General features: G+C 35.9%; 1 protein-coding gene across 1 annotated transcript; it reads left to right on the top strand.

Annotated features, from left to right (window-relative positions):
* Positions 1-183: 183 nt before the first annotated feature.
* On the top strand, positions 184-9,282 carry LOC577383 (RNA polymerase II-associated protein 3). Its single transcript, XM_030972710.1, has 10 exons — positions 184-393; positions 1,793-1,972; positions 3,067-3,225; positions 3,721-3,848; positions 4,186-4,307; positions 5,216-5,379; positions 6,016-6,441; positions 6,852-6,949; positions 7,715-7,809; positions 8,365-9,282. Exons 1-10 carry the CDS (start codon positions 229-231, stop codon positions 8,445-8,447), a joined length of 1,620 nt encoding a protein of 539 aa, XP_030828570.1. The 5' UTR covers positions 184-228; the 3' UTR covers positions 8,448-9,282.
* Positions 9,283-12,756: the final 3,474 nt, after the last annotated feature.

Genomic DNA, 12,756 nt, shown 5'->3' on the forward strand with positions numbered 1-12,756 from the left:
TGATTCACAAACACTTGTTATATTAAGTGCATCACTGTTATTTTTTTTATCTGTTTTAATTATTATATGTATTGTAAATAAAGTTTTACTTTCAAAAGTCAAAAAGTCTTCTTCTTCTTCTTCTTCTTCGCTTCTTTTTACTTTTCTTTTTTCACACGCCTCATTGCAAGCCACCATAGAATTAATTCGTTCAGTTTTGTGTTGGAAAACAACTATTTATAACTCAAAATGAGTGCCGATAAGTTCCTCCAACTTCAAAAGGATGTGAGGCATAATCAAGAAGACCTCAAGGCTTTCATGAGAGATCTAAATTCATGGGAAACCAACATCAAACAAACAGATAAAGAATTAAATCAAGATGCCGGAGGAACAGCTGTAAGTTCGCAAGAAAAGGTAACTAACGAGTAACGTGACTCCAATAGCACAATTTCGTCGAGGTATTACCGGTCAGCTCAGGCCACACAACAAAGCTCCATTACTAGACTCTTGACCTATCCTCTAATCCTGGCTGTGTATTAAAATATGTTTTATTAATTCTCAACATTTCAAACACCACTGTACAAACTCAACGGCGCTACGCCGCTAGTTCAGAAGCCTAGAGTAGCCTAGATCTAGATGTTAATGTTATGTTTATTAGTTTACCTGTTTCGTTTCAATTTTCTTGTTATTTTGGGGGGAATTTTTCGGAAAAACGTTGATATGAGTAGACTTAGAGTCTATACACTTTTTCACAGGTTTAAGTTAACGGCAAACCGCTGCACAATACAAGAGCATACCGATGGTGGGTTGCGGGCGAGTGTGCGCCTGTGTGAAGTTATCTACGGTAATGTCAAATAGTCTAAGAATAATTTATGCCTTTAATTTTAAGTTACCGGTAAAATTTTAAAAATAATTTTGTATCTTAAAACTTTGTTTCATGCTCGTTGCAATTTTTTTTAGATAGTTATACATATATATATATATATGGGCTGTTATCAACTTGCAAAGGCCAAAACTGTGTGATGACACAGAAATTGAATAAAGTTTTAATGAATGTTGATACTTAACATGCTAAATTCTCTGATGCATTCTGTGTAAACTCATGTCAACATACACTGTAGACACATAGGTGCATCCTGGCTGTGTATTAAAAGCTGTGCAATTGATTCTCAACATTTCTAACACCACTGTACAAAACTCAATTGATTTCACTGAAAATCGGTACTTTAGTTTAATGACGATCGATGACACCTAAATAGCAGTAAAATACAATTTTTTCAACTTTCCGATGTTAGAAAGAATGAGGATCTGAGACTGAGAGTGAGACCTTCGTGGTGGTGATGTCCAGGTAACATGTGTGTTGAAGGACAGCTTTTGTCAACATTAAGGCCGAGAGATTTGGCAGAGTGAACTTTATCAAGGATCAAGTTTGTTGCCTTATGTCTGAGTGGGCCTACACTTAATAATTATAATAAAAATAATAATAATCTTTTAGTCCACTCCAAATTTCATTAAACTGAAAATGGAAATTCTTTTTGCCCAATTGATCGTGAGCCCGGCAACCACTGAGCAGCACCAGATCGATGTTGCTCTACCCCCCTTATTGTTGAACACCAAACAAGGTAGCAGCAACTCTCTCTTTTAACGTCTTTTGGTATGACGCGGCAGGGTTTGAACCCACGACCTCCCGGTTGTGAGGCGGACGCTCTACTGACTGAGCCAACACACAGGTGTACATCTCCATGACTCACGAGAAAGTTTGCTTTCTGCTTTAGAAGGTGTGTTTTATTTTTTTCTCTGTCATTCTCAACAGGTGATACCACCAATAAGGAACAAAAAGGTGGACGCCAAGAAGAAGCGCAAGAAGAAGAAGGATGTTGTAAAAGAACCTGAGATCACTGAACATACTCCTTCTCTCACCAATGGTTCATCTAGTGCAGAGAGGAAAAAGATCAGAGGATATGACTATAGGTCGTGGGATAAATTTGATGTGGTAAGTGTGTCATTGTAATTAGGTTTTACTGGTATCCGTCAGATCTTGGTCTTGCTACTGACTGTTAATGTGATAATGTCACAATCTGAAGAAAAAAAATCTTAGGATTTACCTTGGGTCACTGTATAGGCAGACCAGAGAGCTGACCGCTGTACCGCAGTCGCTGTAGTTGGTCAGGGTGCCCATCTTTTTATTGAAGCTTCTTGACATGTTATTAATCAAATACTGCATTCTAATCAAGTTGTTCAAGATCTTGTTATTTCTTCAAACCTGGTCTCACACTAGTAACACACTTATAGTAATCATTTATACTTGACCTACCAGTATGTAAGCAAACAAACAAGCTTGCATACAAAGTGTAGGGGAAGCCTGACATATTGACTGGTATAACCCGTCTAAGAAAAAAAGCTCTGTGGACCTGTAGGAGTTACAGTGCATTGAAAGTTATCTGGAGTTCATTGTCTCTCTGGTATTACTTGATTATCAGGTTATTTGCACCAAGTTTCTCAAGCAGAAAGCAATGTTCAAAACTTTGTAACTACCAGTATTCAAGTTCTTTTTTAAAAGCAGAATTAATTACTTAATTTTTTGTCTTTCTTCTGATTTTTATAGGTTTTGTTTTGATCATTTCAGAGTAATCATTTTGTGTTCACATTTTAACACGTGAAGATAAAGTTGAGTTCTGGTCATGCGATTGCATAGTGAATGAAAAGGTGTGGAATGGATTAGAAAATGTTGATTATGTAGCATGTAAATATTGGTGTGTACTGCAAAGTTCTGGAGTCATCAAAATCATAATAAATATGGGACTACTTACCTTGATTTCCTTATCTTTCTATGCTCATTTCTCAGCTAGTATACATTTTCTACCAAAATTGTTTGGCAAATGACATTTATTTGTAATCTTGAACATTCAGTGTAAGTTTTTGTTTGATTCTGTGAGAATTCATTTTCTTTTTTTTTACCAGAACTCAAGTGCATCTTTAAGTCATGAAAAGTGCTTTTTTGTTTTGCATTCTGTTTTTTGTTTCATGGTGTCTTTGAAATGGCCAATATTGGCAATCATCATCTTGCTATTGTCCTGTGACTGTTAGGATGCAGCATGTGCAGAGTTGGATAGTGATGATGAAGAAAGTACAAGGAAGACACAGGCTCAAGAGGAAGATGACGAGGAGGAGACAGACAGTGAAGCAGAGAGGGAAGAAATGGAAGCACAGAGAAAAATCATGGAGGCTAATGCTGAAAAGGAAAAGGTAAGACAAAGCGATTATTTGTCTGAAGAAGTATGTTTGTTATCTTTCTTGAGGGTGTGTAGTTCTGAAAAGGACTGTTGGTATAGTCTTGAAAAAGACTTGGTTATCTTTCTCAGCTTATAGTTCTAAGGAGAGCTATAGCGCTTGGAGAGGATGAGTGGCGGGAGTGGCTCGACGTTTCAAACAGGTTGACTATCCGTCATCAGGAGGGTCTATGTTTATAACTCCTTATGTGTTGTGGACAGGAAATCCTAAATATTCAGTTGTTGAACAACACATTTGGACCATGGATAATATGGAGGTCACTGTTTTTCTGCTAGAAGGATAATTTGTTGCCTCAAATGTGAAGCTTACATCCATGGTTTACACGTTTGACCCATTCTATCAATGAAATGAAGCAATTTGGTAAAAAAGTCTAAATTTCAACTTCCTATTTTCTTATGTTGTGTTGAATTCTCTTGTTATTCCCCCCCCCCCCCCCCCGTATCTCTGCAGGGCAACACCTTCTTCAAGAAAGGCAAGTATGAAGATGCTGTAGCCTGCTACTCTAAAGGTCTCAAGGTCGACCCTGACAATGCACTGCTTTCTGCCAACAGGGCAATGGCTCTCCTGAAATTGAAGAGGTTAGTCGTGAGGTATATAGTTGAAGCAAAGATGGAGTTATCTTGTTTGTAAAGCAGTTTCTTTTTTCCAGTCTTCATTTTATTCCTTTTTTTGTGGCTGGCACATTGGAAAGATGAAATGTAAGATAAGGTAATCATATTGACCCATTCTAATATTGATATAATTGAAATTGCATTAAATGACAAAGTTGGCATACATGTGTATCAGTAGAGACAGACAGAAGAGGAAGGTTTGTGAGAAGAAAAAAAATGATTTGTGAAACATAATAGATTGTTATTTACAATTCATTCAAAGACAGTTTATATAATGAAAAGCTATATTTTGTTTATCTTTAAGGTTTGAAGAAGCAGAGAAGGATTGCGACTCAGCGATTTCACTTGACTCTACCTATATCAAGGCCTATGCCAGGAGAGGCACTGCTAGACTGGAGCTCGGTAAACTGGAAGAAGCCCAAAAAGGTATTTTAAATCAAACCAATATGCTAATGACTCTGTAAGATCTCTGTGAGATTTTAATAGAGATATCTGCTACCCTCATAGAGGTAAACTCAACTAGCTGAATTTTTGACACAAAACTGACAATCTTATAGGGCTACAACGAGTAGTCAAATGCTCTAGTACCCGCACCGTTGACAACTACTCGAGTACGATTTCATGTACTCGAATATTCAGCCGCAAAAAAAAAAAAAAAAAAAAAAATCCCGGTCACCTGGCAGTGTCCAGGCCAACGCTTAGCCGTGCCAGGACAGTGCCTACCGTCGGTAAAAATGTTTCCCAGCTCAGTCACTTTCTAACTCACCACTCAGAAACTGGGGCTAAGTGTCCGGATTTCTGTTTGGAGTCTGAGGAAAATGGATTATTCTGCCATCTTTGGTTTTTAAAACAGCATTGTTTACTGTTATTATTATTATTAAATTGGCGCCTTCAACTGCAACTCGAAGTAAAATTGCATGAGTTTTCGACCGAGGTGGCAAAAAAAAATATATATATATATATATATATATATATATTTAAATTTTTTATTTTTTATTTTTTTTAATTTTTTTAAATTAAAAAAACATGGGTCCGAATATTTGAGTATACACTTGTAAGCCTGGGAGTGTACTCGGGTACCTCATTACACGGTTGTGCACAGCCTTAATATCTTATTAGATGTATATAAGATCTAATGTACATGTATTTCCTAACTGCCTTGTAACCCTCAGATTTCCTTACTACCTTGTTTACCTTATCGTATTGCGCTTCTTCTTCTGTATTGGGAGTACAAAATATAATGTGCACCATTATGACATTTTTGAAAGGGTCCTCTTTTTTCACAAAATTGAAGATTGCAAAGTGATTGCAATGATTATGATATTTTGTTTCAGATTTCGAGCAAGTGCTGAATATAGAAACAGAGAACAAGCAAGCTAAGAATGAGATAAAGAAGATAGATAAACTACTCAAAGAGAGAGAGGAAGAAAGACGTCGAGCAGAGGAACCATCAAACGTAGTTCACGCTGTCAATAAACCACCCCATCTCAGGTCAAAGGTTAGTCAGTACATCAGTATTTAGATATCATAAGGCTAAATTAATTTTTTTTAATCGTGTTTAGCGACTCCGCAGGCCTCCTTTTTTTATAGGCTGTCTGCTTTTTTCCTTTATTCTTTTTTCTTTTAGTTTTAATGAAAAAACATGAAAAACATCCTGCTACATTTATTTTGCTGATTTTTTAAAAGAAGAAAACATAAATGATGGTGGCCATCTTGAAAAGTAGCCAGACTGACTGGACGTCAGGGAAAATGTCCCGAGCAGCCATTTTGATCAAGAAAAAAAAAAGGGCCTCCTTCCCTTTTTTTCAAAAAGGCAAGATGCTAAAACATGTTTTTTTAATAAATTGGCCTAATATGTAGGGGAGAGTGTAAAATTATGTATTTCATTTTTTTTTTACTCAGGAGATTATATATAGGAGAATCAGAGACACTGGTTTTCTATAGCATGGAGAATCATGTGTACACTGTAAAACAAAGTACAAACAAGTATAAGCATTTATTGAATGCAGCCAAATTTTTATCTTTAGTCATATGCAGTCTTATTGAGAGAAAAGCATTGATAAACAGGAAAGGATAGTATTTTCTCAAAACAGTGTTGTTTTACTGTCAAATCTATCTTGTGATTAACCCACAGAGACCTTTGAAGAGAATGACAATTCAGGAAGTTGGAAAGGGAGTGGCTGAAGAGAAACAGAGGGAGAGAGAAAAGTTGAAAATAGAAAGAGAAAACGTAAAAATGCAACAAGAAAAGACTGACAGGACATCTTCGGACCGTAACAATCAAAATGCAGATGTTGATAGAACAGGTGAAAAAAAGATCCAAGAGATCAAATCAAGGACCGGTGAAGGCAAGGGTGAAAGGTCAGAACAAAAAGATCGTCCACAAACTTCGGGCTCACCGCGAGGCAAGGGGGATTCCCCACGAGAAGGAGGAGGGAAATCCCCTACAGTGTCATCAGTCAAGCCAACCCTTCCAGGTGTGCCATCTACCTCCTACCAGCTACAAGCAGACTGGAAAAGACTGCAGTCACACCCTGACATCTTGTTTGAATATTTCAAGGTAACGATCATTGCCTTGGTACCTTTTCCTCCTTTTAACTATGTGCTATTGTAATTTCTCTTTATGATGAACTATAGATGTATGAATCCACAGTGTATATACACCTGTTTTTCAATTTTGCCAATATATTAAGTGGAGAAGGTAGTGAGGAATTTGATTTTGGTACCATTAACTGAATGAATAAGTTTTAATTTGAAAGTATCTTTTGCATGTACTTATTGTTCCTTATTCATGTCGTGATTTTAAATTGATGTCCAAAAAGAAACGTCTTCAGAATCATATACAATATCTTGTATGGTTTTATGAGGCATGTATGATAAATTTAGGAAGTTGTATTTTATGGGCACTGTACCAGTTATTAGTTGAATGTAATTCCGGATTAAATGCAGAGCCTCTTCCATTTTCCACAGAAAATTCCATCGGCCACCTATCCAAAGCTCTTCCAGAACTGTCTAGACTCTGCTATGCTGAACCAGATTCTCCATCTCTTGACCACGTCTTACATTCCGTGAGTTTGCCCATAGTGTGATACATTCACATTTGCCGTATAGCATATTTCGTATATCGAATGAGTGGTAATATGAGGCAAATACCATTGGCTAAGACAAAGTCGATTAAGCACAGGGTCTGGTTCATAACAGGATGAAATATTGCATTGATTTTTGTTTTCTCTTTTTCTAACTCACTTGCTATATCAGCCTTTATTCCAAGCACTTAAAAAAAAATCCTAGTTTTTGCTAGCCAGACGTAAAAAATGGATGTATTACACCATCACCCAAGACGTAGACGTTCAAAAAATTTCCTTTTCCTTTTTGATTGGACATTTTTTAGACACTATAACCCCCTTTATTGGTCGTTTGCTTCCTCCTTATTGGTCACTGGCTAATCATTGGTCCCTAGTTTCAATTAGTGTGCGTGATTGGAATCAAGAGGCCGGTACTACTCACCAAAATTTAACAATTTAGTTACGATACATCAAACACATTTGCCGATAAGATATGACATTTCATTAATAAATCAAATTTGAAGATCCACATTTGTGTGTATTGCTGTTTTAATAGCTTTTTATAGAGTTTACAGCAGAAACAGCTTGGTACAAGTATATTGTCATTATTGTACATGTACATGCCGATATGGAGTCCCATATGTGCATTTTTATGTATGTCCTGATATAAATAGGTATCGGCTATAACAAGGAAAATCAATTGGTCCCGACGACCTCTTTATATCGAGTTTCCCCTGTAATAACATTTTATTAATTTTCACTTCTTAGGTCCAACACACCCATCTCTGAAACTCTGGAGAGGCTAACAGCTGTAAAGCGGTTTGATATGAACATCATGTTTATGTCTCCGAGAGAAAAACAAGGTATAACTTTGGCATGACAATTTTATAGAATTTTAATACTTTGTATTATTACAGAGACATTGGTACTCTTCTTTCCCCTCTAGTTCCTTGTGCACCTCAAAATACGCTATTAGATAGACAGTGCCATGCAAATGCCTGTTATTGTTATTAATTAACAAGGCAACATCAAATAAATTGTAATGGTGGAGATATTACCGATTTGATTTTTTGTTACACTTCCTTTGGGGAACCAGAAATGGAGGAGCTCATTTACAGAATATGAATGATCAATACTGAAGGTTGTCCCTTGGAGAGACGTCAGCCTCAGAGTGACTTGGTTAATCAAATACCATGAAACAGAAGGGAGAAAGATTTCTTCAGGAATAAACGGACTAGAGCAATGTTTTTTTACTTTAAAACTTAGTTTCCTGTATGTATTGTTTTTAGATTGTGCTTTGGAAAATATGTACTATACCATAGCATAGGTTCAAATTTACTTAATGAAATCAACCAATATTTGTTGTGATGCCGTTTTCTATCCTTATGTTTTTTTTAAATTCTTTTTATCACCCACAGTGATTCAAGGACTGTTCTCCCACTTGAAATTGGAAGTGGATGAGCAAAAGTATCAGCAGCTTGCGAAGAAGTATGGATTATGACACGGCAGTCACTTTCATTCAGAGCATGAAGCTTGAACAGCTGTTTATGAACTCACTGATTGACAACAGAACTTTCAGATGTACGAATTTGAGATCGTAGATGCAGTGACTGATTGAAATGTTCTCCATTTACTATCTGGATTATGTATATGTCAGTCAGAGCAGGAGATCGAAAGTTGAATAATCCAAGTTTGTATGTGGTTGTCATATGAAGAGAATTGTATCACTACATTAGCTAATGATTAAGAATGTTTCATGATGTCACAAATAAAAGTAAAGCCCTAGTCTACTTGCTGTGAACAGAGGAAGATGGAGGCCCTGTTGAAATTGTGTTTTCTTTGTACACATTAAAATAAATGAGGCTATAGTTCTTACTCAAAAGATTATCAAACTTAAATCACATCATCTCTCAGAAATGCTTGAACTAATAGTGATTATCATCCTTCTTCCTAAAATGTTTTCATTTCAATTTTTGTTACTGATTCCAAGCATTATCAAACTTTTTTGAAATAATGAAAACCTTCAGTAACTGAATAGTGCAAATATCTATCATAAAATGTTTAGAAATCACTGAAGATTTTAAACCAGTCAAGATAATGTATTTAAACACACAGAGCAAAATAACTATCTACAAATTACATTTTTTGGAGATGTATCACACTCAATGTTCGTCATCTGGGTCAACGTAGTGTCATATGACACATAGTTTTGACTCTATAAAAGGAATATATTTTGTTACATTAACAATCACCCTTAAAAGTCTGCATCTTTTACTTGTTTTTCATACATTTTCAGAACCAAAATATACAATCCTCCATGTGTGGAATTTATTCAAGATCTGGTGTGTATGTGTTTTTATGCCTCCGCCACCGAAGGTGGTGCCGGAGGCATCATGTTTTCGGGTTGTCCGTCCGTACGTCCGTCCGTCCGTACGTCCGTCCGTCCGTCCGTCCATCCGTCCGTCCGTCCGTACATCCGTCCCGTTTGACCGTTATCACAATATCTCAAGAACCATTTAAGATTTAAACTTAAGACTCGGGAATAGTATTTATCACCATAGAAAGATGATCTGATTAGATTTTGGAGTACGTAGGTCAAAGGTCACAGGTCACAGAGGTCAACTTATGAAATTCCTTGTATTGAGTTTGTTAGCGCGATATCTCAAGAACCATTTGAGATTTAAACTTCAAACTTAAGGATAGTATGTATCACCATAGGAAGACGATCTGATTAGATTTTGGAGTACGTAGGTCAAAGGTCACAGGTCACAGAGGTCAACTTATGAAATTCCTTGTATTGAGTTTGTTAGCGCGATATCTCAAGAACCATTTGAGATTTAAACTTCAAACTTAAGGATAGTATGTATCACCATAGGAAGACGATCTGAGTAGATTTTGGAGCACGTATGTCAAAGGTCAAGGGTCACAGAGGTCAACTTATGAAATTCCATACATTGAGATTGTTATCATGATATCTCAAGAACCACTGGAGATTTAAACTTCAAACTTAGTGATAGTGTGTATCACTATAGGAAAACAATCTGATTACATTTTGGAGCACGTAGGTCAAAGGTCAAGGGTCATAGAGGTCAACTTATGAAATTCCATACATTGAGATTGTTATCATGATATCTCAAGAACCACTGGAGATGTAAAAACTTCAAACTTAAGGATAGTATGTATCACCATAGGAAGACGATCTGATTAGATTTTGGAGCACGTAGGTCAAAGGTCAAGGGTCACAGAGGTCAGCTTATGAAATTCCATACATCGAGATTGTTATCATAATATCTCAAGAACCACTGGAGATTTAAACTTCATACTTAATGATAGTGTGTATCACCATAGGAAGACAATCTGATTAGATTTTGGAGCACGTAGGTCACAGGTCAAGGGTCACAGAGGTCAACTTATGACATTCCATACATTGAGATCGTTATCGCGATATCTCAAGAACCACTGGAGAATTTTCACTTCAAACTTAATGATAGTATGTATCACCATATCATAATATCTCAAGAACCACTGGAGATTTAAACTTCAAACTTAATGATAGTGTGTATCACCATAGGAAGACAATCTGATTAGATTTTGGAGCACGTAGGTCAAAGGTCAAGGGTCACAGAGGTCAACTTATGAAATTCCATACATTGAGATCGTTATCGCGATATCTCAAGAACCACTGGAGAATTTTCACTTCAAACTTAATGATAGTATGTATCACCATATCATAATATCTCAAGAACCACTGGAGATTTAAACTTCAAACTTAATGATAGTGTGTATCACCATAGGAAGACAATCTGATTAGATTTTGGAGCACGTAGGTCAAAGGTCAAGGGTCACAGAGGTCAACTTATGAAATTCCATACATTGAGATTGTTATCATGATATCTCAAGAACCACTGGAGATTTAAACTCCAAACTTGTTTAAATTGCTCTATGGCGGAGGCATCATTTTCGACTGCGCGCAGTCAAAATTCCATCTAGTTCTTCACCATATTGTAACGTATTCAATGTTATGTAATTTTCAAAAGTAAGTTACCTTTAAATTCAAAGTTTCCTCCTCATTATGAATACTATACACAATAAACAAGGTAACACAAATGTTATAACTTTCAAGACTTTATATTGGAAAACACCCTCAACATTTGAAGAATACAGTTATAAGTACTGACTTGTGCATCGAACAGGATTTTTATAAATGTTTAATACAAAACTGAATTTAGAAATAATACACTTATTGAACAAATCCAAGTTATTTTGTCCCATACGTTACCAACATCAACAATTTTATTATATCAATGATCAAATATATGACATGTATAGCCCTACTAGAGCTTAAATCAGAGTAAAAAACAAGGAAAGTTGACAATTGTATGTTTTTCTTTATCCTTTGTAAAGTATAGGACAGCACATGACCAAAGGCCTTGAACTTGCCCTGTCAATCAGATAACAAATTCTCAACTAAAATACAATATAACTCTTCCAGAGCAGCCTACAGTCATAACAATAGTAAAAAAACACAAGTGAAATAGTTAAAGAGTTCAATATTTTGAAAGACAAGAGTGCTGCATACCTGAGTATAGTACCATCACCAGTTTGAGCATAAATTTTTATATAAAAAGAAGGCAGATTAATTAATTTTCCAATTTCATAAAAGAATCTTCCTAGCACCAAATTAATAGAAATGAGAAAACCATGTTAGACTATTATCTTTTTTCAAAACACTTTCTACACCGCTGATTGGATAAGACTCTTTACAGTCTGTTAATCCTGATAAACTTCTGCATACTATCACAAAGAGAAAAACGGCACATAATAATTGGAAAAAACATCTTGTTATCAATGCAGAGCTACCAACTATACCAGAAACATCACAGTAATGTAATTGCTAAAAACCAGAAAGAAAAAAATCAGTGTTTCTCAATTGAATATGAGGGAAAAAGGCACTTGAGAATCTGTCTCTAAGTGTACCATTCACATACATGCCAACATTTGAAAATCAGAAATCTGTACAAATTATGCTATTTAAAAAAAAAAGAGGAACAATCCTAACTCTCCTATTTAATACTACAGACAAATTTGTACAGGAAGAGGAACACCTGCATTAAAATGATAATTATCTTCTCCCAAAAAGAGGAATGTTCCTCTTTAATCTGAACAGTTGGCATGTATGCATTCAGTTTTCAAATACTTCATAATGAAATTCATGTAAATAATACATCAATGCGATTGTATCAGATGTACCATATGTAGATTAGTTCACTCAATATATGATAACTGTTTGTGAAAAAAGATATCATTAAACACTTTTTGTGGTAGAGTGGTTTTATCACTTGACTGTACATAGAAAGGTTGCAGATTCAAACCCCAGCACGGCACTAGAGTCCTTGAGCATGGCATTTTACCTACATTGGCCCTCTCTACCCAGGTATTACAATGGGTACCCAGGATGTGCACTTCATTGTGGTTGGATTAGTATGCATGTGCTTGTAACGGGCAACTTGCTGGAATGCTCCCAGAGGAGTGGAGAATGTGCAGAATCAAAATTGAATCCAGTGAACGGGGTAAAGATGATGTGATTGCTTTGGTCAGTTTAATAATTAAGGCACTGCACTATATCAGAAACATTTTTATCATTAAAAAAATATATATTGCAGGAACTAAAATACAAATACATGCTTATTGACCATTTCACACAATTTTTCCAGCACTTTGGGGAAATCACACTAGTACTGTGCACCTGTCAATAGTTTCATTCTTATTATTGCATTCATTCTACAAAAACATCTTTCCCTTTTCTTCAA

Source organism: Strongylocentrotus purpuratus, unplaced genomic scaffold (genome assembly GCF_000002235.5).
Source record: "Strongylocentrotus purpuratus isolate Spur 01 unplaced genomic scaffold, Spur_5.0 spur5_scaffold_6, whole genome shotgun sequence".
Classification (NCBI taxonomy): Eukaryota; Metazoa; Echinodermata; class Echinoidea; order Camarodonta; family Strongylocentrotidae; genus Strongylocentrotus; species Strongylocentrotus purpuratus.